The sequence below is a fragment of the Macrosteles quadrilineatus genome, unplaced genomic scaffold (genome assembly GCF_028750875.1).
Source record: "Macrosteles quadrilineatus isolate MER2022 unplaced genomic scaffold, UCM_ALF_1.0 Scaffold_3__2_contigs__length_128488019, whole genome shotgun sequence".
NCBI lineage: Eukaryota > Metazoa > Arthropoda > Insecta > Hemiptera > Cicadellidae > Macrosteles > Macrosteles quadrilineatus.
In genome coordinates, this window is record NW_026542596.1 from 72,551,255 (window position 1) to 72,573,930 (window position 22,676).

General features: G+C 41.0%; 1 protein-coding gene across 4 annotated transcripts in view; it reads left to right on the top strand.

The window, feature by feature from the left end:
• LOC128989951 (zinc finger CCCH domain-containing protein 13-like) overlaps positions 1–22,676 on the top strand; it is a 68,000-nt gene that overhangs the window by 42,428 nt on the left and 2,896 nt on the right. For all 4 annotated transcript variants that reach the window (XM_054412119.1, XM_054412120.1, XM_054412118.1 and 1 more), the window contains 6 exons: positions 9–119; positions 385–565; positions 4,155–4,268; positions 6,631–6,785; positions 16,502–16,704; positions 17,315–17,501. In XM_054412119.1, coding sequence (XP_054268094.1) covers positions 9–119; positions 385–565; positions 4,155–4,268; positions 6,631–6,785; positions 16,502–16,704; positions 17,315–17,501 — 951 coding nt within the window. The remainder of the gene's footprint in view (positions 1–8; positions 120–384; positions 566–4,154; positions 4,269–6,630; positions 6,786–16,501; positions 16,705–17,314; positions 17,502–22,676) is intronic.

Below are 22,676 nucleotides of genomic sequence, written 5' to 3' on the forward strand. Positions count from 1 at the left end.
TAATATAGGTGAAGGGTCTCGGCCCTTGTTTAGAAGAGGTGATGTCGCTGCCAGTAAGGACAAGTCCAATACTGAAGAGTACCAAAGGATTGTGGCAATTGACAATTCCCGAGGTTCAGGTAATTTAAAGCAAACATATCCATAAAACATATTTATTTGGAGTAAAAAGGCTAAAAGAAAGTGTAGTTAACTTTTTTTAAATATATAAATCGCTACTTTTTTATTTAGGTTGAAATGTTATTATGGACAAATCTTGGGTTAGGTTAGGTTAGAACCAGGACATAACTTCAATTGCATATTGTTGCATAGGTAAAACTAATCTCTAGGGCCAACTGTTGGCCTGGTACCAGTAAACCCCAGTAAATTGTTGACTTTGTTGGACAGGTCATGACAGGGGCCACTCCCGGGAGAGGCCGCCTCCTAGATACTCCCCTGCCCCAGGCCCAAGTCACTACGAGGACAGTCGTAGGCCGTACTATAATGAGAGAGAACGCGGCCACAGTCCCTACGAAGCCAGGCATCGCTCACCTCACAGAGACGAATATGTGGACAAACACAGAGAACGGTAAGTTAGAGGTCTCTTAACTCGTGTTGGCCTCCACAAGACCGAGCCACTAGCCGGACTACAGTTTGCCCAAACAAACCAACCTATTGAAATGCAGTAGGCTGAATTAATATATAATATGTGTAGTCAATAAATGGTGTTAAAAGTAGTGTTTTAAGCCTCTGGGGTTATTTATCTTCACATGTTTGCAAAACCAAAAGAAAATATATTTATAGGAAAAAGTGGTCAAGTAATTAATTACAAACATTATGAGTTGAGATAACATAAACTAATGCTTAACCAAGATGAAGGTAAAAATGACTAACAATAAATTGGCTCTGAAGAATATTAAACCTTAAAATTGTCTGTAATGTTTTGCTGAACTTTCTTGCTCATTGTTTTTTCTACAAAACGAAACAATTATTGTACTGTACAAACCGCACTGGAAATAATCATCTAACTGAATACTCGGTCTTCCGATTGGAGCCGTGTCAAGTCAGGTTATACACTGTACAAAACCAAACATTTTCCCATGCTAAGCCTACAATCATCTAACTACTGTCGGGGAAATAAATGCACTTGGGTTGTGACACTTATAATTTGGCTTATATTTCTCTTAACCAACAGATTATTAATTTGCAGAAGTTCATTGTGCTCTTATAGTGCCTAATAACATCCAAACACAGAAACCTTGCCCAAAATGGTACCTATGGAAACCTATCTTGACAAATTATTTGCAGTGGCCTATATTACGGACCATGGCCCACTGGGTTGTTAACATATTGAAAATAACACGACATTTTGTCTGTAAAAAAAGGCACAAAGAGTAAATACTATTTAAGCAGCTACTGTCATGACAGAAAGGTCATATTCCTTTTAAACTAGATCACATCATCCTTTATAAGATACGTTGTTTAACAATGCATTTAAACATCAATATTTACGTAATAGCCAATTTATAGTATTTTTTTGCTTTTTGGAAATGCCACATTGCTATGAAATTTGCATTATTTGTTGCCAATGAAGGTGCACAACCATATAAAAGAGGAGGTACCTAACAGTCCAAAAATAAAAGCCAACTTCACTTCAAGTATATTCCACTACACCTAACTTTCCGTAGATGAATTAGCGTAGGCTAGGCCTTGACAGTAACCGTCGATTTCGACGGGTTTCACCTAGTACATTATAATAAGTTAACTATGGTGGTAGGAAAAATCTACTTTGTATTACGAGTACCAAGCCAATTTATTTTGTGTTGATTGAGCTTGTTAAAAAAACAGGTAAATATTTTCCTCCAGTATTTATTTAATGGTTTCTTTAATTTTCCACTTTTAAATAAACCACTGAAAGAAGAAATTGTAGCAGTCATCACCCTTTCCGGGCAGTGTGTTGCGTTAAGCTGGAACATCCGGTGAGTAATGGAATGTACACATAAGCTCCCCCTCTTTCTTGAACTATGGTCGCTATGAGAGATGACTAACCAAGCTAACCAGTTCGTCTTAGATTTTTACACTGGTAACATCTATTCGAAAATGCCTCCTCGCCGGAATTTTTCCGATGGTAAAATACAGATGATAGAATGATTTTCACAGTAGTTTGCCGTGAGTGAATACCAAAGCAATGTCAGTGTGGTGGACAAACACTTGTAAGTAAAAATTTTAAAATGCCTGGAAATGTTAACAATAAACCTACCAAAAAGCCATAAAAATTTCAGAAGGATTGGCTGAGTGGTTTGTTTACAATTAAATTTTAAACTTCAGTGCAGAGTTTCTTAAAAACCGGTACTTTTTAGGATCTTTCAACTATAAAAATTTGTCTGGTAAACGGAATTTTTTTTATTGTTACCACGTAAAATGTATTTAAACAAGCTTATATTTAGTATTTGTTTCAAATAAATCGGCTAATTAATCTCAGAGAAATTTAGGCTCAAACTCGAGTGCACATATTTATTTCCCCGACAGTAGCTTAATTGAGAAGTAATAACATCCGAAAGGGTGTCCACCAACCAGGAAAACCGGGAATTATGCGTGATTTTTTTTAACCGACGATGACGATTCTGTGACCGTGGGAGACGACGATGACGTTCCCGTCACCGCGGGAGACGACGATGACGCATCCGTGACCGCGGGAGACGACGAAGACGTATCCGTGACCGCGGGAGACTACGATGACGTTTATGTGACCGCGGGAGACCACCATGACGTTTCCATGACCGCGGGAGACGACGATGACGTTTCCGTGACCGTGGGAGACGATGATGACGTTTCCGTGACTGCGGGAATCAATGATGATTTCCAAAAATATTGCTTGACAATGATGACCACGGGAAATTATTTGAATTAAGCTACGATCGAGGAAGATTATGATAACTTTATTGTGATCGCTGGAGACGATTATAATGTTTCTGTTACCGCTGAACAATATCTGGAATTTTTCACGACCACGGAAGACAGTGGTGATGTTTCTGTTACTGAGTGAGATATTCAGGATTTTTCAGTTATTGCAGAAAACGATGATGGTGTCTCTACGACTGTGTTAGATGATTACAATATAACCTCGAGTTTGGAAATATTTTGTGTAATATCTTCATCTTCCTTTAACATGGTATGTATTTAATGTGTTTAGAAGGGTTTAAAACCTAAATTGGCTACGAGCAGTTTTTGTTATTTCTGAATTATTATTTCTGTAGGCCACTTGGAAAACAACCCATTACTCCACAATTATAGTATATGAAAGTAAATAAAGCCAGGGGTTGGTGTAGTAATCCTTCAGAAAATTTGGTAAAATTGAAATGATCAGTATTAAGAATCTATTTTTCAAGTTTTTGTACAGAGATTCGATAAATTTTGGTATCGACATATCACTATTTTTAGGAAGTTATTAATAAATTGCAGGTTTAAGGATTAGTTTTTAATTTTTGGATTATTTAATCAGTAATATATAAAAATTGAATACTTTTGTCAGGCAATATTACAGCAATCATATTTTTTTTTTCTTAACTGAGAATGCTCTTTCCGATAACTAAAATAGCGAGCTGTGATAGCGCTAATACAGCAGCATTGCAGGGTTGGTGCAAAACACGTTGGAAATTTTAGTATAAAAAGTACAACCTAAACTACCTGGAATTTGTTTTTCACTCATGAATCTTTTCTGTTTGGCCTGGTGGACACCCTGTCTGAGAAGTGGCCAGATAAACCGAGGCCGGTCTGAGGTTAAACTATTGTATCTTTAAAACTAAAAGTTATGATTAAATTAATTGGCTCAAAACAAAACTACATTTAAATTAAATAAGGATATTTAAAGATTTCAAATTTGGTTTGAAAAGCTGGATTAGATGGTGTGCAGTAGGAACATCAATTGATTCAGATATTTTGTCATTGTGACGTATTACAACAAAAATTGTTCAAGCACGTCCTGTATATAAATACAAGAGCTTATTTAAAGGACTAACCTATTGTGAAGGTAAACGTTTTTTTCCCAACATAGGGTTGATGGTGCAGAAACTACCCTTACTAATTTCTTATTGGCAGACTCATTGTCTAAAATAAAGTACCAGAACCAACTGTGTTTAAAAACAATTGATATCTTATTCTTGATGTTTTATTTACAGGAGAGGTGGTAGTAGAGAAGATGTTAAACGAGCAGATTTTGTTGTAAGGAAAAAAGAAGAACGCAGGTATTCACCTGAAAGAAGACTGAGCTATGAAAGAGATCAGAGAGAAAGGTACCGTACTATAACTATATCATAAGTTGTTAAAAAGTTTTTAACCCTTTCCACTCGGATAAGTTGACCCCTTGTTGTCCCATACGCTTGCATTTATTGCCATGCAAAAAAACATGTTTTAAGTTTTGTGTACATATACTGACTAAAATAAATTATTTGTTGTACTTGAGGGCTTGATTCTTATTCAGCATAAAATTGTACACAAGTAAAACAAAATATCAAAATAAATATACCCATAAAATATTTTTTGTGTGGTCATAATATAAAAAAAGCAAAATAAAATGTACAAAATATTTTTTGGGAGGCTTTTTAAAAAACGTTAACACATTTTCAGGATTTGTAAAACACTTTATCAACATTAGTTATCTAGTTGCCAATTCAAATCAGCCATTACAAGAAGGATTAGGTGTATTTTTAATGAAAAAATGCATTTTCAAACTTAGATTTTTTGGTGATTTTGGTCGTCATGGTTACTATTTACACTTCTCTATTCTTTAATCCACAGCTGACTAAATAAACTTACAATTATTTTTCAAGCTACCAAAGACATGTAAAATGAATAAGGAAATCATTAAGTATGTATTCAACACAAATTCAAAACATGCAAACACTATATAAAAGGGATTTATTAATAAAAAGCCGATGCTGAAAATGTCGCGGCGGCCGCGACATACGAGTGGAACGGTCAGACGTGAATGTCGCGGTAGCGGCGACATACGAGTGGAAAGGGTTAAAGTTCTAGTTAATCTAGAGGTTAAGGATGGTCAAGTCTCGAAATTTCGGAAATTTTCGGGAAATTTTAAATCTCGTTACACGAGACGAGATTTCTTTTAGGCCGAGATTTTTATCGAGACGAGAATAAAAAAAAAAAAATTAAAAACGCCTGCAGAAAGTCAATGCAATACCCGCAATACAGGAGCGTGTTGTAGTTGCGTTTTCCTTTGCGAAGGCGTTCTTATTTAATTAATTCTTTAAATGTCAATATTACTTTAATAACATTTGAGAAGTTTTGTTAAGTGTAAGCAGTGTGAGGAATGTTTTATTATTATAAAAAGTAGGGATGGACGAGATTGGATTTTTAGTTCGAGACGAGATTTTTTATTTCTCATAAAATTTCGAGACGAGATCGAGACGGGATTTCCCTTCTCATAAACAACGGGAAATGCACGTTCAAAATTTTTACCTGATTTTGTAACATTGTTAGATGACTGTTTAAATACAAAAATAATGATAATAGGCAAGAATATTTACAATCTTTTATTAAAAAACATCAGCATAACATTTTTTTAATTAATCACGCCTAACTTATTAAAAATGCCTACGATTAGGAAACATGGTGATATCAGTTAGGATAGAGTTCAACTTATCCTAAAATAAAAGCAATATTAATTTTTTATAAAATAGTTACTTGTTTTGACTTGTTTTATAGTAATAAAACATTCCTCAAACTGCTTACACTTAACAAAACTTCTTAAATGTTATTAAAGTAATATTATTAAAATAATTAAAGTAATATTTACATTAAAAGAATTAATTAAATAAGAACGCCTTCGCAAAGGAAACGCAACTACAACACACTCCTGTATTGCGGGTATTGCATTGACTTCCTGCAGGCGTTTTTAATTTTTTTTTTTTTTTTTATTCTTGTCTTGATAAAAATCTTGGCCAAAAAGAAATCTCGTCTCGTGTAACGAGATTAAAAATTTCCCGAAATTTGGAGACTTGACCATCCCTAATAAAAAGTCAAAACAAGTAACTATTTTATAAAAAATTAATATTGCTTTTATTTTATGATTTATTTTATTTTAGGATAAGTTGAACTCTATCCTAACTGATATCACTATGTTTCCTTATCGTAGGCATTTTTAATAAGTTAGGCGTGATTAATTAAAAAAAATGTTATGCTGATGTTTTTTAATAAAAGATTGTAAATATTCTTGCCTATTATCATTATTTTTGTATTTAAACAGTCATCTAACAATGTTACAAAGTCAGGTAAAAATTTTGAACGTGCATTTCCCGTTGTTTATGAGAAGGGAAATCCCGTCTCGATCTCGTCTCGAAATTTTATGAGAAATAAAAAATCTCGTCTCGTCTCGTCTTGAACTAAAAATCCAATCTCGTCCATCCCTACTAGAGGTGATGTAGAGAACTAAAAATGCCGTATAATTTTGACAAATCAAAGTGGTATTGACAAGCCTTCGTTTTATAAAGGTAAAATAACATGTTGGCTAGTTGACAGGTACAATGAAATTAGAAATAGTATATTTTATTACAAGTACTGAAAGTGGAATTTTCAATTGTACACATTAGGTTCCAATTTCTCGTTATGGTTTGCTGAAATGTGTTTATTTGACCACAGTGATCTAAGAAGTCGTATCAATGAGAAGCGCAGTGATCCTCATCCTCGTGTAGACGAGAGAGAGCGAGAGAGAAGGTACGAGAGTGACAGAGAGAGAGGTGAAAGACATGGGAGACCACATCACTCTTCTCCACCTAGAGAACGTAGAAGACCTGGTAAGGGACTGAATCAGTATTGCCATCTAACAGAAATTTTATCCAGTTTTAATTTTGAAACTAAAACAAATCCTATTGAAAAATGCATTTTTAAACTACTGTACAGATTTATAACAGGATATCGGTAATCCGTCTATTCGTTTAACCGTCACACTTGTGAGGTGTTTATGTCGGGTAGGGCACCTATCGTAAACTTACCTCCGATTTGCTCGGACAGCTCGAGTAGTCCAGGGTCTCGCTGACAATCCTCGTCGCTCGCTTCCCACTTCTGGATCTTCGTAGATGTTAATGTCGCGCCGATCTGCTAGTACACAAGTACACACTGGGTACCTCGGCACGTCGACGCACCGTACACGAGTTGCTATTAAGGAATACACTAACTATAGTTACTCCTATAACTTGGTGTCAGCACAGCGACGCGCTGACAAGGCCAAGTCGAAGTTAACTACTCGGGCTGATAGCTAACTAGGCGACGATTAGAAAATAAAATAAATACCCAGCTCCTAGGCTTAACGAAAGGTCTCACTTCTCAAAATAAAACTAAAAATAAGCTTCTCGGAATTAAAAGAAAACGACGCTAACTCGCGATAAGTAAATAATGAAATAAAATAAAACGTAGAAGGCGCTTATGCCAATTCTCCTTGGCTTTAAGGAAAATAAATAAAAACTCTCGATTAAAATGAAACAAAACACTTTGGATAACTAAAAGTAGGCGTAGGTGACTACGACACTACACTCGCAGCGTCGGTCGTTAAATTACGATTTTCTATAAACTACGATAAGCGGCCTAGAATAGCCTAATAAATATCGTAATTTCCCTCACTAAAGGGGATACGAGTAGAGGTATAACGTATACGCTAGTTATGAACAGTGTACTTACGTATCACGATACTTTCCGATTCGTCTCTATATTTCGCACGCCTTCGCCGGATACTTTATGTTCGCTCGCACAGCCTAAGGAAGGTTGGTGTGCGCGAACCTAACGCTCGCCGCCGACTGTCCTAAGAACTCTCCCCTGTCCGCTGGTCTCGGCTTCTCCCCACCACGTCTACGGCAGCGCTTCCAGGTGACAGCGGCCGAGTCTCGAACTAGGAGACATGACCAGCTGCAGTGGACATGTGTGACATTGTTGTCAAGCGCGCTCAAGCCTTCGCGGCCTTTAAATAATTAAAACGAACCCCCCAATAAAATGTGACCATTACACCCCCTTTTCACTTTCGCGAGAAAAAAAAACGAACAAAAAAAAAATACCTCCTGCCTGCAGGTATCAACTCAAACATAATCCCACGAGGCGACAACCTTCGCACCCCGCACGGCGCTCGACCTTCGCTTGGTCGAGTAACCTAACTCGTCCGACTCGTGGGCGGGGAGAACACTCTCCTCCTGCCTCCTTAACGAAACGAAAACACTCTCGTAAAACAAAATAAAAATTTAACCAAAATAGCTTCTCGCTTAGTAAGACACATATCTTTAATTCCGCCGATATTCGTCCTTCAGGAACTTTCGCCGGTAGGTGGTCCCATCTTCTCGTTGGAAGCGCACCCGGTACGTCTTGCGGACTCGTTTCCGCCCTCGGTTTCTCCGTGGGTTCCGGGACCTCTGATGAGATTCATGCGAATCAGTAATTTTCATGGGCCCTTGGGCAGCCGTCGCTGGTCTCTTTACCGCCGATACGCGTTCCTCACTATAAGGTCGGGGTTGGCCCCGTGCAACCGGGTCAAAGTCCTCGAATTGGTCGGGACTAGAAATATCCGACAGTATCGGTGAACTAGCTGGAATCGTGTCTACCGGGATTGTGACTTTAAATCCTCCCTCACGATTCACGATTTTACCACGGGGCGGAGAAGCCACCACTTCACTAGAAGACCTAGCGCCCTCGACTGGTTTGCACATTTCCTCTATCTCGTCCATAAGATCATCGGCTGTAAGTGACAGAGCGGGTGACTCACCACCCACCGCTTCCGGTGACTTCACTTCTTCCGTCTCTTGCGTCACTACTGCCTCCTCTCGACTGAAGATCGGGGCATATCGCGGTGATCCATACGATCTGAAGCTGACCGGGTCTACCGCTACGTCCACCACCTCCGATGACGAGTCGGGCGCAGTCACTGTCAACCGGGATAAGTGAGATGGTTGGACACGCCCTCCGTACCGAAGATCTTGTTCCCTAGGGACGTTTACTTCCAACAGGTCGAACACTTCGTCCTCCAATCGTCCCCGTCGTAAGGCTGTCGCAACGTCACGACGCCACCGCTTTTCATCGACTTGGAGTTTCCCGAACGGCGTCGAAAGCGAGATACAAGAAACACAGGCGCACACAAATATACCCGTTGACTCCGACTTCTCAGGTCGGGGATAATCACTCGGCGTATCTAGAAATCTCCAGCTTCTCTCCTCTAAACAGTCTCCCTGTTCTTCAGCTACCTTCGCTAGGAAAGAGAAAACGATTCCCATCTCTCGACGTCGACTGACTAGTGACGGGTCATATGCACCGATCGTCGCCGAACCAGGCCTGCAGACCACAATGGCCCAGAGCCCCTTACCATCTTCACCACTTAACAACACAGGAAATAACAGCAGCGAGTGCGTTAATACGTCCATTCCCGTCGTCAACGAACGAGTACGCTCAAATCCACCATCCGCCCATTCTTGAAAAAAATTAACTGGGAACGCAAACACACTGGGTAGACCAATGTAAAATCGGCTCCGCCTCTCAATCAATCGTAAAAATGTATTCATTACGTGAGGGTTCAACGAGCACCCAGGATGCAAACAGTCCATTTTAGACGGGCAAAGCGTAATAAGAGGTCTTATGCATGCCATCGTGCGCAATAACTACTAATACACTTTAGAAAAAGCTGTCTCATGCACAATACACTTCACCAAGCACTACCACAAGCATCTAAGATAAGAAATTTGAAGCACAAGCAGGGTGCGAAAGCATGCAGAGCGTGCACACGAAGCAAACCTGCGAAAGAGAGTTTATTAATAAATATAAACTAATAAAATACGACAGGGAATCCTACTAAAGTATTATAATGCACTAGTCACAACCGCAACCACAAGCTAAGTATTACACAGAAAGGTAAGTTTGGTGAACTAAATGGAACTACTATGAGTGGAAATGCACCTCACTAAGCGATAAACAATAAAACCGGATTAGACCTCTGACCTACTTATCATCCGAATGGAAAGGTTTAAGGTCCTTTACATGGGCCACGGTGGTTTTACCCGTTGCCTCGTCCTTTATCACGTACAAATTATACCCTCGCCTTTTGCTCACTACAAAAGGGCCATCGAATTTTGGCGCGAGTTTGCTCGCGATCGCGTCGACAGCTGACGACAGTACATGGGTCCGCTTTAAAACCTGTTGACCTATTTCGTACCGAACGTCACGCCTTCGTAGATTATAAGATCTAGCCTGTTGATCAAACGCAGCTCTAAGATTCTTCTGAGTGGTGTCATACAGCCTCCGGAAACGGTCCATACGTTCCATATGTATGTCAGCCGGCGTCGGCTGTTCACCTCTCCGGCTCGCGACGAACAGCGGGCCTCGAAGTGCCGCAGGGAGCCTAAGTTCACGCCCGTAACACAACATCGCGGGGGTACACTTTGTCGACTCGTGGCACGCTGTGTTTACGGCGAACGCGATCTCCTTCAGATTCGCGTCCCACGTTTGGTGATCGCCTTTCACTGACTGAGCGATAAGAGTCTTAAGCACGCGGTTACGTCGTTCGATGGGATTTGATTGCGGGCTATAGGGCGCAGTCGTCTGAAACTCGATGTCCCATTCCTTCGCCATATCTTTAATTATCCTCGAGGTAAACTGAGTACCGTTGTCCGTGATGAGTACATCTGGTGCACCAAAACGATACAAGACGAGTTCCTTGAACTTAAGCACCACCTGAGACGCAGTCGCGTCCTTCAAAGGGGCTAGTTCAGTCCACTTACTGTATTGGTCCTGAAATGCGACGACAAAGCGATTTCCTTTCTTCGAACGCGGGAGGGGACCTAATAGATCCGCGGAGACAGTATGCCACGGCCCACCAGGTGGGCGAAAATGCATTTGGCCGGCGGGTTTCGTCTGTTCAACCTTGTAACGTTGACATACGGGACAGTTCCTTACATACTTACGCACGTCACGTCTCCAACCGGGCCAGTAGTACTGTTCGCTTACTTTTCTAGCGGTCTTCTTAACACCGAAATGTCCAGCTGCAGGGGAGTCGTGCACCTCTCTCATAACCACCGCCCGTTCGTCCTTAGGAACACACATTTTCCATGTCTGTTCCCGGACATCACCTTCCGTAGTTTGCCGACCAATCGAGCGATATAATTTGCCTTCCCGAATGACATATTTGTCGTTCATCCCGGGATTGACGCTCATTTTATCCCAGAGTTTCTCGTACCACTTGTCCGACTGATTACTCGGCCTTTCGGGACCGTCTCCAGCGTCGGGACCTCCATCCAATTGAAGTGGACAGACCGCTGTCTCAATAGACGTCTCCTCGGCTACACCTACGGGGTGCCGCGATAACGCATCCGCCACCCGGTTGGCGATGCCTTTCCTGTAATGCACCTCGAAATCGTGCTGCTGGAGTTCTAACACCCAGCGTGCTAACCGGCCTGTCGGCTCCTTAAGCCGTAGCAACCATTTCAACGCTATATGGTCTGTGACGGCGATGAAGTGGTACCCCTCAATATAGGGTCTGAACTTCCTCACGGCCCACACCAACGCCAAACACTCCTTCTCTGTCACGGTAAATTTACGTTCTGAGTCAGAGAGAAGTCTACTCGCATAGCCGATAACGTTCTCCTTTCCGTCCTTCTTCTGTGTGAGCGCGGCACCGAGCCCGTCGTCCGACGCATCAACTTGCAGCACGAACGGCTTACCGAAATCGGGACAAGCTAATATCGGTGTCGTGGTCAACTTCCGTTTCAGCCCGAGGAACGCCTCCTCTTGGCTTTCAGTCCAGCTCCATTTCGTCGATTTCTTTAGGAGACACGTCAGTGGAGTAGTAAGTCGCGCGAACTGGTCTATAAAGCGTCGATACCATGACGCGAGTCCTAGGAAGCTTCTAAGGCTCTTTACGTTAGTTGGACGCGGAAATTCGGCGATTGCTTTAACCTTTTCCGGGTCTGTACCAATACCGTTCGCATTAACGACGTGGCCGAGATACTTCAGTTCGGTCCGACAGAACTGGCACTTCTCAACATTGAGCTTTAGCCCCGCCTTTCTGAGTCTACTTAGCACTTCGCACAACAAATCGAGATGTTCCTCGAAGGTTTCAGAGATCATAACGAGGTCGTCCAGGTACGCGAACGCCCTAGGCTCCAATTCCGGACCGACTACCTTATCCAGCAACCTTTGAAAGGTCGCGCCAGCCGAATGAAGACCGAATGGCATCGATGTGAACTGATATAGCCCACGCCCAGGAACCGTAAAGGCAGTGAGAGGCCGGCTCGCCGCCGCCAACGGCACTTGCCAATATCCATTAGCCAAGTCGAGTGTGGAAATAAATTGTGCCTTTCGCAACTTTTCAAGTATGGCAGATATTCTAGGGAGGGGATAAGCATCCTTCTCTGAACAATCATTCAGACGTCGAAAGTCTATACAGAACCGATATTTTCCACTAGGTTTCTTAATAAGCACTACAGGGGAACTCCATCCACTAGTAGATGCTTCGATTACCCCGTCACTTAGCATACGATCCACTTCAGCGTTTATCACTTCCTGCATAGCGGGATTTCGCGGGTAATACCGCTGCTTGATTGGAGTAACTCCTTTCTTTAAACGGATTTCGTGTTGGATCAGTTCCGTGCGGCCAGAAACGCTTTCAAATAAAGGCAATTCGGCCTTTAGAAATTCGCCCAATCGTTTCTTTTGGCCCTCAGTCAAATCCGATATTGCGCTTAATTCGACAATCTCGCCGGCGACGTTCGTCCTACTAGTATCTAACGCGACGTTATACGTCACCAAGTCCAGTCGTTCGAGAGTGTCGATACCGAGAACCACGTCACTAGTGAGAGTGGGGAGATACAATGTATAGAACTCCTCGTCGCGACCTTGAATCGAACCCTTAAAACGATAGGATTGGTCCGATTTCGAACAGCTACCGTTCGCGAGTCTCACTACCGTGGGAGTCGAAACAGACATAATTCCAGACCGTTCCAAGTGACGTGCAACCGCCGTGCCGATCAACGTGACTACGGCACCTGTATCTATTAGTGCGGCGAACTCTCGCCCAGCTATCGTCACTGATACGTGCGGTCGTCTGTCGTTGGTCTGAATCTGAGCGTTCTCGGTTTCCGGGAATTTCTTAATTTTCTCTAACCAAGCGCACCAGTCCGGGGAGGTCTTCGTAGTAGGCACTACTGAGGATTCAGGCGACCTCCTTCTTCCTGAACCCGTCGATCGTTTCCCTGGCACCGACAGTCGTGGGTGCGGATGCCCACCTTTTTACAATAGAAACACTTAAGTGTTCTCGGCATACGGCAGTCACGAAACATGTGGCCTTTCTTGTCACAGTTCCAACATGTGATAGTAGACTTGTCACGCACATTATCGGGCAATCGCGAAACTGTATTGTTCTCTCGGGGTGAACCTTCGCGCTCACGCTCCGAGTGACGTCGTGGGCTCGTAGATGACGAGGTCCTCGTAAAATTACCCGTCCGGGGGTTCGGAGAGTTCTCTCGTGACCTACGTGGTCTCGCCTCGGACCGGAAGCCTACGCGCTTCTCGGTTAATCGTCCCGTCACGCCGTTTGATGACTGACAGTCGCCAATCGTCGAAACTCCGAAATTATCTCCCGATTTATTATCGCGTCCTCGTCTCGGGTGATAAGCCGTTTCGGGGACCAACGCTGCTGACGGAGGGGGAGGGGGACGGAAAAGAGATTTTTCCCTAAAATAGCTCTCAACGTGTTCCGCTTGTCTGAGCATTTCGTCGACCGAGAAAAAATCGTGTCTCCTCATCGTCAACTTATATTCGGGTCTCATATTCGTATACAAAATATTCAATTGTTCGTGGAGACTGAGGGTTCCCTTGCGTCGCATGAGAGTAGTTAAAGCCACAACAAAGTTTCTAAAAGCTTCGTTGTCACCTTGAGTCCGACGCCGAATTTCTTCGTCTAGATTTCGCTGGTATCCCGGTGGTAGGAATTGTAGTTCGAAACTCGATCTAAATGACTCATAATTATGCCAGGAGTCTTTATAGTTTCGATACCACAACAGTGCATTACTATGTAGTAGCTCGGGGAGTGCTCGTATAATATCGTTCTTATTTATTTCGTAGGCCTCCATAAGCTCTTCCAGGCGTTCCAAGAAAGAAACGGGGTCCTTTGAGCCGTCAAAACGAACGTTCCACTTTCGAACTAAATTACACAACGCCGAGACATCAACACCAACCTTACGAATTACGTTCGAATTTTCGTGACACGAAGGCAAACCACTACTGAATCCGTGATTCACGCTTGCCTGTGTAGCAATACCTAGTTGTTCGCTCGTGAACCCACCGTACGGTCGCTGACCGGTACCGGGCACCGTAGTTCGATGAATCGAATCTGTAGAGTGGGAGGTGTCGAAAGCATAGTTAACACTTGGTCTGGTTAGTGTACTATACACTAACCCCTCGGAATTTGTAAAACGATCTGATTGTGTCATATTGACTGGATAATTACTAGCCTGATTGTTATCAGCGCGCATTGTTAGGCTTGATAACGAACGACAAACGTCCTCGAAGTTGGTTCCTGGAGGCAAACCAACTATCTCCCGTACTCTGTCAAGTTCCGCACTTCGTATGTCACTGGCACCTGGTCGCGAGTCGACATATCCCGTGTCGTACCGGTGTGGAAGTGCAGTCGCACCGTCCACGCTATCATTTACGTCCTTACCGTACACTGCTCGGGGAATGCCATGTTTCCAAAATTTACAAAACGACTTGCGAAGTTCGTCGACTGTCCCCATATTAGGCAAACCGTATCGACTCATTTCGTAACGAAGTTCATCCTTGGTTAACGTGTGAATCCACCCAATTCGCGGGTCATCCTCTGAGGGACTCTTAGACGTCAACGTACGATCAGTCGTAGTAAGTAAATTTAAAGTCGTTGGTACCATTAACTGTGACGTAGTTGTACCTACTTGAGGCTGAGTAGCCTCTGCGGTCGTAGTAGGAAAACTTAAAGTCGATGGCACAGTTGGTTGTGAAATAGTTTGTGCTACTTGAGCTGGTAAAGACCCTGCAGTCGTAGTCGTAGTTGTCGTTGTCGATTCAGTCACCGCTCTGACCGTTTTAGGCGTAGTTTTCGCGCTAACACTCGATCCTACCATTTTCGCTTTTTCTTATATTCCAAAGAAAAAACCACTACGATATCGATTTTACCGTTCGGGCGCCAATACGTGAAGCACGTATGAATATTACGATAATAACGAAACTTTCAATGTCCCTGTTCGGAGGCGCCACTTTGTGAGGTGTTTATGTCGGGTAGGGCACCTATCGTAAACTTACCTCCGATTTGCTCGGACAGCTCGAGTAGTCCAGGGTCTCGCTGACAATCCTCGTCGCTCGCTTCCCACTTCTGGATCTTCGTAGATGTTAATGTCGCGCCGATCTGCTAGTACACAAGTACACACTGGGTACCTCGGCACGTCGACGCACCGTACACGAGTTGCTATTAAGGAATACACTAACTATAGTTACTCCTATAACTTGGTGTCAGCACAGCGACGCGCTGACAAGGCCAAGTCGAAGTTAACTACTCGGGCTGATAGCTAACTAGGCGACGATTAGAAAATAAAATAAATACCCAGCTCCTAGGCTTAACGAAAGGTCTCACTTCTCAAAATAAAACTAAAAATAAGCTTCTCGGAATTAAAAGAAAACGACGCTAACTCGCGATAAGTAAATAATGAAATAAAATAAAACGTAGAAGGCGCTTATGCCAATTCTCCTTGGCTTTAAGGAAAATAAATAAAAACTCTCGATTAAAATGAAACAAAACACTTTGGATAACTAAAAGTAGGCGTAGGTGACTACGACACTACACTCGCAGCGTCGGTCGTTAAATTACGATTTTCTATAAACTACGATAAGCGGCCTAGAATAGCCTAATAAATATCGTAATTTCCCTCACTAAAGGGGATACGAGTAGAGGTATAACGTATACGCTAGTTATGAACAGTGTACTTACGTATCACGATACTTTCCGATTCGTCTCTATATTTCGCACGCCTTCGCCGGATACTTTATGTTCGCTCGCACAGCCTAAGGAAGGTTGGTGTGCGCGAACCTAACGCTCGCCGCCGACTGTCCTAAGAACTCTCCCCTGTCCGCTGGTCTCGGCTTCTCCCCACCACGTCTACGGCAGCGCTTCCAGGTGACAGCGGCCGAGTCTCGAACTAGGAGACATGACCAGCTGCAGTGGACATGTGTGACATTGTTGTCAAGCGCGCTCAAGCCTTCGCGGCCTTTAAATAATTAAAACGAACCCCCCAATAAAATGTGACCATTAATGGTTAATAGAGGTAATACTATACTATGTTGTCTTTATATCTGAACTAATCTCAATCATAGGATAAGATCTATGTAGTCCTCTGCTGACTAACTTTTTTTCTAATTAATTTAATTAAATGAATGTTTTTTTTTCAAAATATATAAAAACCTCTAATCTTCTAATCCACAAACGTATAGTGTAGAGTTTGATTGATATTGTGATCAACAGCATCGTCAGAAAGACACGAGGGGTCTCGGGATCGAAGAGAGGCCTGGGAGAGGGACAGGGAAAGAGACAGAGAGGGGAGGGAGAGAGAAGGCAGACGTCGTCACAGTCGTGAACGTGAACCTCGGGAACACTCGGACAACCACTACGAAGACTCCCGTCGTCCACCTAAGGGAGAGTACGAGCCTAAGAAGTTTTATAAGACTGTAAGTGTATAAAATATGTAAATAAATTTGTAAAAAAAGTGGGATGATTAAGATGTAAAAAAAAAACATGCACTTTAAATCCGAAGGTATAACTTTGAGGTTAAGAATCTGACATGGGCATTTGTGTCTAACTTTTAAGGATTTTATAAAATAGGTTTATCCAAATGGGAAAACTTGTACCTTATTTGGTTCTATGTCAGTGACAGTGAAAAATTCTCATATTTAATGTATAAAATAAGGATTTTAAATTTGTAAGTTAAAAGGATTGTTGAATTACATGTAGCCCATAGAACACACGGACAGAAGACACATAAAACACACGATATTTCTTACTTAAGCTGACTTTTTCGTGTGTAGACAGAGAGAGTTCACACAAAATGGAATAGAAAGGATTTTGTGAAATCTTTTTTAAACTTGAAAAAGTCTACCAGGAGACTAAATATTGTTTGTTTGATATGTGTCTTCTGTTTGTTAAGATCAAAATCCTGGCCTAGCCTTGAATTAAACTAACCTTAAAGTAAGTTTTTAGGGTTTCATGTTTCTGGTTGGATGTAAGCCTGGTTTTTTTCTAACAATACACTTATTTACCCCAATATCACAATGATTGCAGTATGAACCAAAGGAGTTTATTCCTCCTCCGGTAAGAGGAAGAGGCATGCCCATGCGTCGAGGGGTTCCTCCAATCATGCGAGGTCGAGGAGGAATCGTTCGAGGCATGAGTCGAGGGTTCCGAGGTGCAGTGATGGTTCCTCGAGGACTCCCGCGCGGACCGTTCATCCCGCGGGGATTTCCTCCACGTAAGTCAGCATACTAATACACCGACTGAGCAATCGCCTCGCAACAACAACGCTCTTCAACATCTGTTATGTTTTATGGACCTTGGTGATTTTTTAGTTTTAAGCCACATTATTATTATTATTATGGTTATAATGACGGATTTTCGATCTTCTTCTTTATTGTATTTTAATTTATTAGTTTTAAAGTCAGTTATTTTCAATACTGCCTTGTGTTCTGTTATTTTCTGTAGGGGAATGGGGGGGAATTTTACAAACTGAAATTCTGTTTGTATTCAATGAGGTTTAAACTTTATGACATGTTATGCACGTTTACCAAATACATAATCTTAGATTGTCTTGTGTTGGAATTTCTGTAAATTAAGTCTACTCATCAATATTTTAAAGTTTTTTTCTTAGTTACTGACTAAGGTAAAAAAAATGCATGTTAAGTGTCAACGTTTGTTTTGATACAATAAATATAATTTCTCTTAGCCTTATAATTTTTAAGGATTTAAGTATTAATTTATTATTATTTTATCTACTCTGGTATTTACGCATGGATTTGAAATTGTGTGTCATTACTACAAAAGTTTTATGGTTTATCAGTGAAAAAGGCTTAAACCCATAGTGGAACTTGGGATTCCAGATGTAGTAAGAAGTTTTACTAAATGGCAAAGAGGCTGCTGCCATTTATTTTACTTGTTGCCAAAACAATCAAGGCTAATAATGTTAGAAATGATCCCAACTAAACTATGAATAATCAAAATCGGCTTCCTCTTGTGGTTTCGTCTTATTCCATCTCGGAATCCTGGTTTACACCATAAATGACAGGTGGGTATTTTATAGTTGATTCCTTTTAACTGTCCTTTTTTAAGATTCATAAATTGATTGGATAAAGCTAAATTCTTTTTTAACACTAATACCAAAACACTACCCAGGCTGACGCTAACCGAAAACCTCGGTCTGTGAGACCCCATTGGAAAATAACGAACCCCGCACACAAACCAAAACCCTTGGCCTATGAGACCCAGCTTTAATATACACTAACGCTGGGCTTCTGAGATGGGCATGTTATGAACAGACAACCTGTCAAGGTCACAACACCCACGCAAAATGAACGAACAGTATTCAACAGGTAGGGGAGGAAAAGGGGGGGAAGGTATTGGGGAATGGAATCCCCCAAGTAAACAGTGTTGCCAACATGCGTTTGTGAAAATTCCCGTGGGCCTGTCAGACTGGTGTTTTGGTAAGTGTTAAAAGTCTCTATGTTCCACTTTTTCAGAACAAAAAGACTAAACGATCTTGTTTCAGGTTATAAAGACCTGATAATTTGATTTTTAAATAATGGCCACTTACGTACCTAAATTGCTGGTATGAATATAATCATTCTGATCACCATTTAAATTAATCGTAGCTTAAAGGTAATCTATTGTACCTAAATGAGTTGTATGCCCAAGTTGCTAGTACCCATGTGGACTTTGGTACCCATGATCAAGTTCAGTTTTTGGTCATTAACATAACTTTTACTTTTTTGGGCCAGTATATTAATTGTTACTTGCTCTTATGTTAGGTAAATAAGTTATATTTTCTTCTTTACAGAATCCCCCTAGAGTTACTCATTTGAACCGTTCTCTTCTTCCCTCTGTTTGGATCACTAGTATTTTTGTTTTAATTTAAGAAATTTTAATGTTCATTTTAATTTTTATTCAGGATTTTTTGAGAGGATAGCAGGCTTACCTGAATGGGAAAGAGTCCAAACTGGCACAGGAAACACAAAACAAAACTTTACACTATATACACAAAACATTAGAATATTTCACTGTCACTGACAGCATTTTCAACTAAGGAAGAGGAAGAGATAGTTTTCTAGATGTCCAAAATGGTGGCCAGTGAGTTGTTGAGTCAGTGTTGCCAATAGTATGAATTCAAAAAACACAGTTTCAGTTTATCTTTTATGCACTATATATATATATGAATAAATATGTAAGCCTGCTAGTTGGGTTGGATATTGAATTGGAGTGGGTTAGATTAAAGGTATTATCTCAGGTTTAGGTTTGGGGGTTGTCTAGACTTAGTAAACCATTGATAAGACAATTCCCATCTTCTCAGTTGTGACTGGTCACATTGAGGGGGCAGTGATTTGACTATTTTGGTTGTAAAGCAGTCATTGAAACTAGGGTTGTTGTGGCTCTGGGCATGTTGTACAACTGGTTTGTCTTTGTATCCAGTAGATACATCTTGTCTATGGCCATTCATCCTGGTTCTGAGGCTATTGGTGGATAGGCCTACATACTGTGCCTCACATTTGTTACATTGTAGTTGGTAGATAATGTTCTTCGTTTCACAAGTGTTGAAGCCTCGGATGTTGTAGTTTTCTTTGGTTGTGGAACTGGAAAATGTTTGGCTGGGTTGATTTATTTCACATGTTTTACATCTCTTGTTATCACAGGGATATGAACCGTTAGGGCGTGCGTTGTTTGGGTTGTTGTTGGCCGGGTCAGGAACTTTTGGGTGGACTAGTATTTTTCGGAGATTGGGTGGTAGTGGTAGGGAAGTTATCTTCCCTGTACACTAACATCCCCCTTACACATGGACTTGCGGCTATAGAATTTTTTCTGGATCAACGCCCCAAAAACACTAAGCCCTCAACTTCTTTCCTACTGAACATGGTTAAGTTCATTCTAGAAAAAAAACAATTTTCAATTTGAAGGTAGAAACTACTTACAAACTAAAGGCACTGCCATGGGTACGAGGATGGCCCCATCCTACGCAAATCTGTTCATGGGGAAACTCGAAAAATGTTTCCTACAATCCCAAAAAGTACAACCTTTGTGTTGGTTCCGGTTTATAGACGATATTTTTATCTTGTGGACCTCAGGCTCAGACTCCTTAAAACAGTTTATTGACAGCCTTAACAGTTTCAGTTCCCTTAAATTCACCAGCAACATCTCAACATCAACAATAGTTTTCCTGGACCTAGAAATAAATATTCAAGATGGACTCATACAAACCGGTGTACACTTCAAGCCTACCAACCATCTACAATATTTACATTTTAACAGCAACCACCCAAAGAACACCAAAAGATCCATCCCGTTCAGTCAAGCCATCAGGGGCAAAAGGATCTGCAGCAACGATGATGAATACTACAACTACCACCCAATCTCCGAAAAATACTAGTCCACCCAAAAGTTCCTGACCCGGCCAACAACAACCCAAACAACGCACGCCCTAACGGTTCATATCCCTGTGATAACAAGAGATGTAAAACATGTGAAATAAATCAACCCAGCCAAACATTTTCCAGTTCCACAACCAAAGAAAACTACAACATCCGAGGCTTCAACACTTGTGAAACGAAGAACATTATCTACCAACTACAATGTAACAAATGTGAGGCACAGTATGTAGGCCTATCCACCAATAGCCTCAGAACCAGGATGAATGGCCATAGACAAGATGTATCTACTGGATACAAAGACAAACCAGTTGTACAACATGCCCAGAGCCACAACAACCCTAGTTTCAATGACTGCTTTACAACCAAAATAGTCAAATCACTGCCCCCTCAATGTAACCAGTCACAACTGAGAAGATGGGAATTGTCTTATCAATGGTTTACTAAGTCTGGACAACCCCCAAACCTAAACCTGAGATAATACCTTTAATCTAACCCACTCCAATTCAATATCCAACCCAACTAGCAGGCTTACATATTTATTCATATATATATATAGTGCATAAAAGATAAACTGAAACTGTGTTTTTTGAATTCATACTATTGGCAACACTGACTCAACAACTCACTGGCCACCATTTTGGACATCTAGAAAACTATCTCTTCCTCTTCCTTAGTTGAAAATGCTGTCAGTGACAGTGAAATATTCTAATGTTTTGTGTATATAGTGTAAAGTTTTGTTTTGTGTTTCCTGTGCCAGTTTGGACTCTTTCCCATTCAGGTAAGCCTGCTATCCTCTCAAAAAATCCTAAAAAATCTAGGCCCTTGTGCTCTATGCTACACCCTTAATTTTTATTCAATTTGTTTTGATATTCTTTAAATGCGTTTAGAAAGTCAAAAAGCTAAAAGTCTTTTATTGGTTTCTCAATTAGTAAAATTTAACTCGTTAATTTCTTTCACCTATTTTTTACCGGTATGATATTGTATTATTCGTTAGGTACAACATTTATTAACAAATGAAGTTTTCTTGAAGCTAATAGATGTAAGTTTTTTGTTTGTTTGTTTTTTTATTTTAAAGTGAAATATTGGGTTTCTTGGTCAGTTTTATATCCTTTCCTTTGTCTATTTATCAAAGCCGGACACAGATTTTCCAAGGGATGCAGAACTTCTTATGTGTCCTCTAAACTTTTCTTGACTTTATAGCCAGCATGAAGAATACAATTTCACCCCTTTTTTTTATCAGTAGAACCTCAATAACAAGTGTCTCATGGAGATTAAAGATTGTTACAAGGTTGACTTCTTATCGAGGTTCTGCTGTAGTAATATTTTGTCAGTATAAACTTGCACTCTGTCCATCAATATCTATTATACAGGGTTAGTAAAAAGTGTGGAGACCCCCTGTTATTTTTTTAATGTCCCATACTAGAAAAACTAAACTCGGCACACCTTTATGGCATGTTATGAAGTACTTTTTGGGCATAACCGCCACTTGGTGTACATCCCCAAAATGGGGGATTTTGGGGGAAACTCAAAAATTTCAAATAGAAAGACCAATCGAGTGATGGCAGCCAATTGAAATTCTCAGAAGTTAAATTTAACTTACAGCTTACCAAGTCTGGAGACCCCCAGTAAATTTTGTAACGGCTCACACTAGGAAAACTAAACTCTACACACCTTTTTGGCATGTTATGAAGTACTTTTTAAGCCTAATAGCCACTTGGTTCCCAAACCCAAAATGGGGGATTTTGGGGGAAATTCAAAAATTGTAAATGTTAAGCCCCATCGAGTGAATGTTAATTCCCATCATTTTGAAGGCCATAATAAAAGAAAACTAACAACGCAAACTAGAGGCCTCTATCTTAACACAGTAAAATATGGCATCCAATTGAATATAAAATTGCAAGTTATTTCTGATTTCTAAAGATTTCAATCAGCTTCCATGATTTACTGGATTGAGATAGAAACCTCTAGTTTGCGTTGTTAGTTTTCTTTTACCAGGACCTTCAAAATGAGGGGTC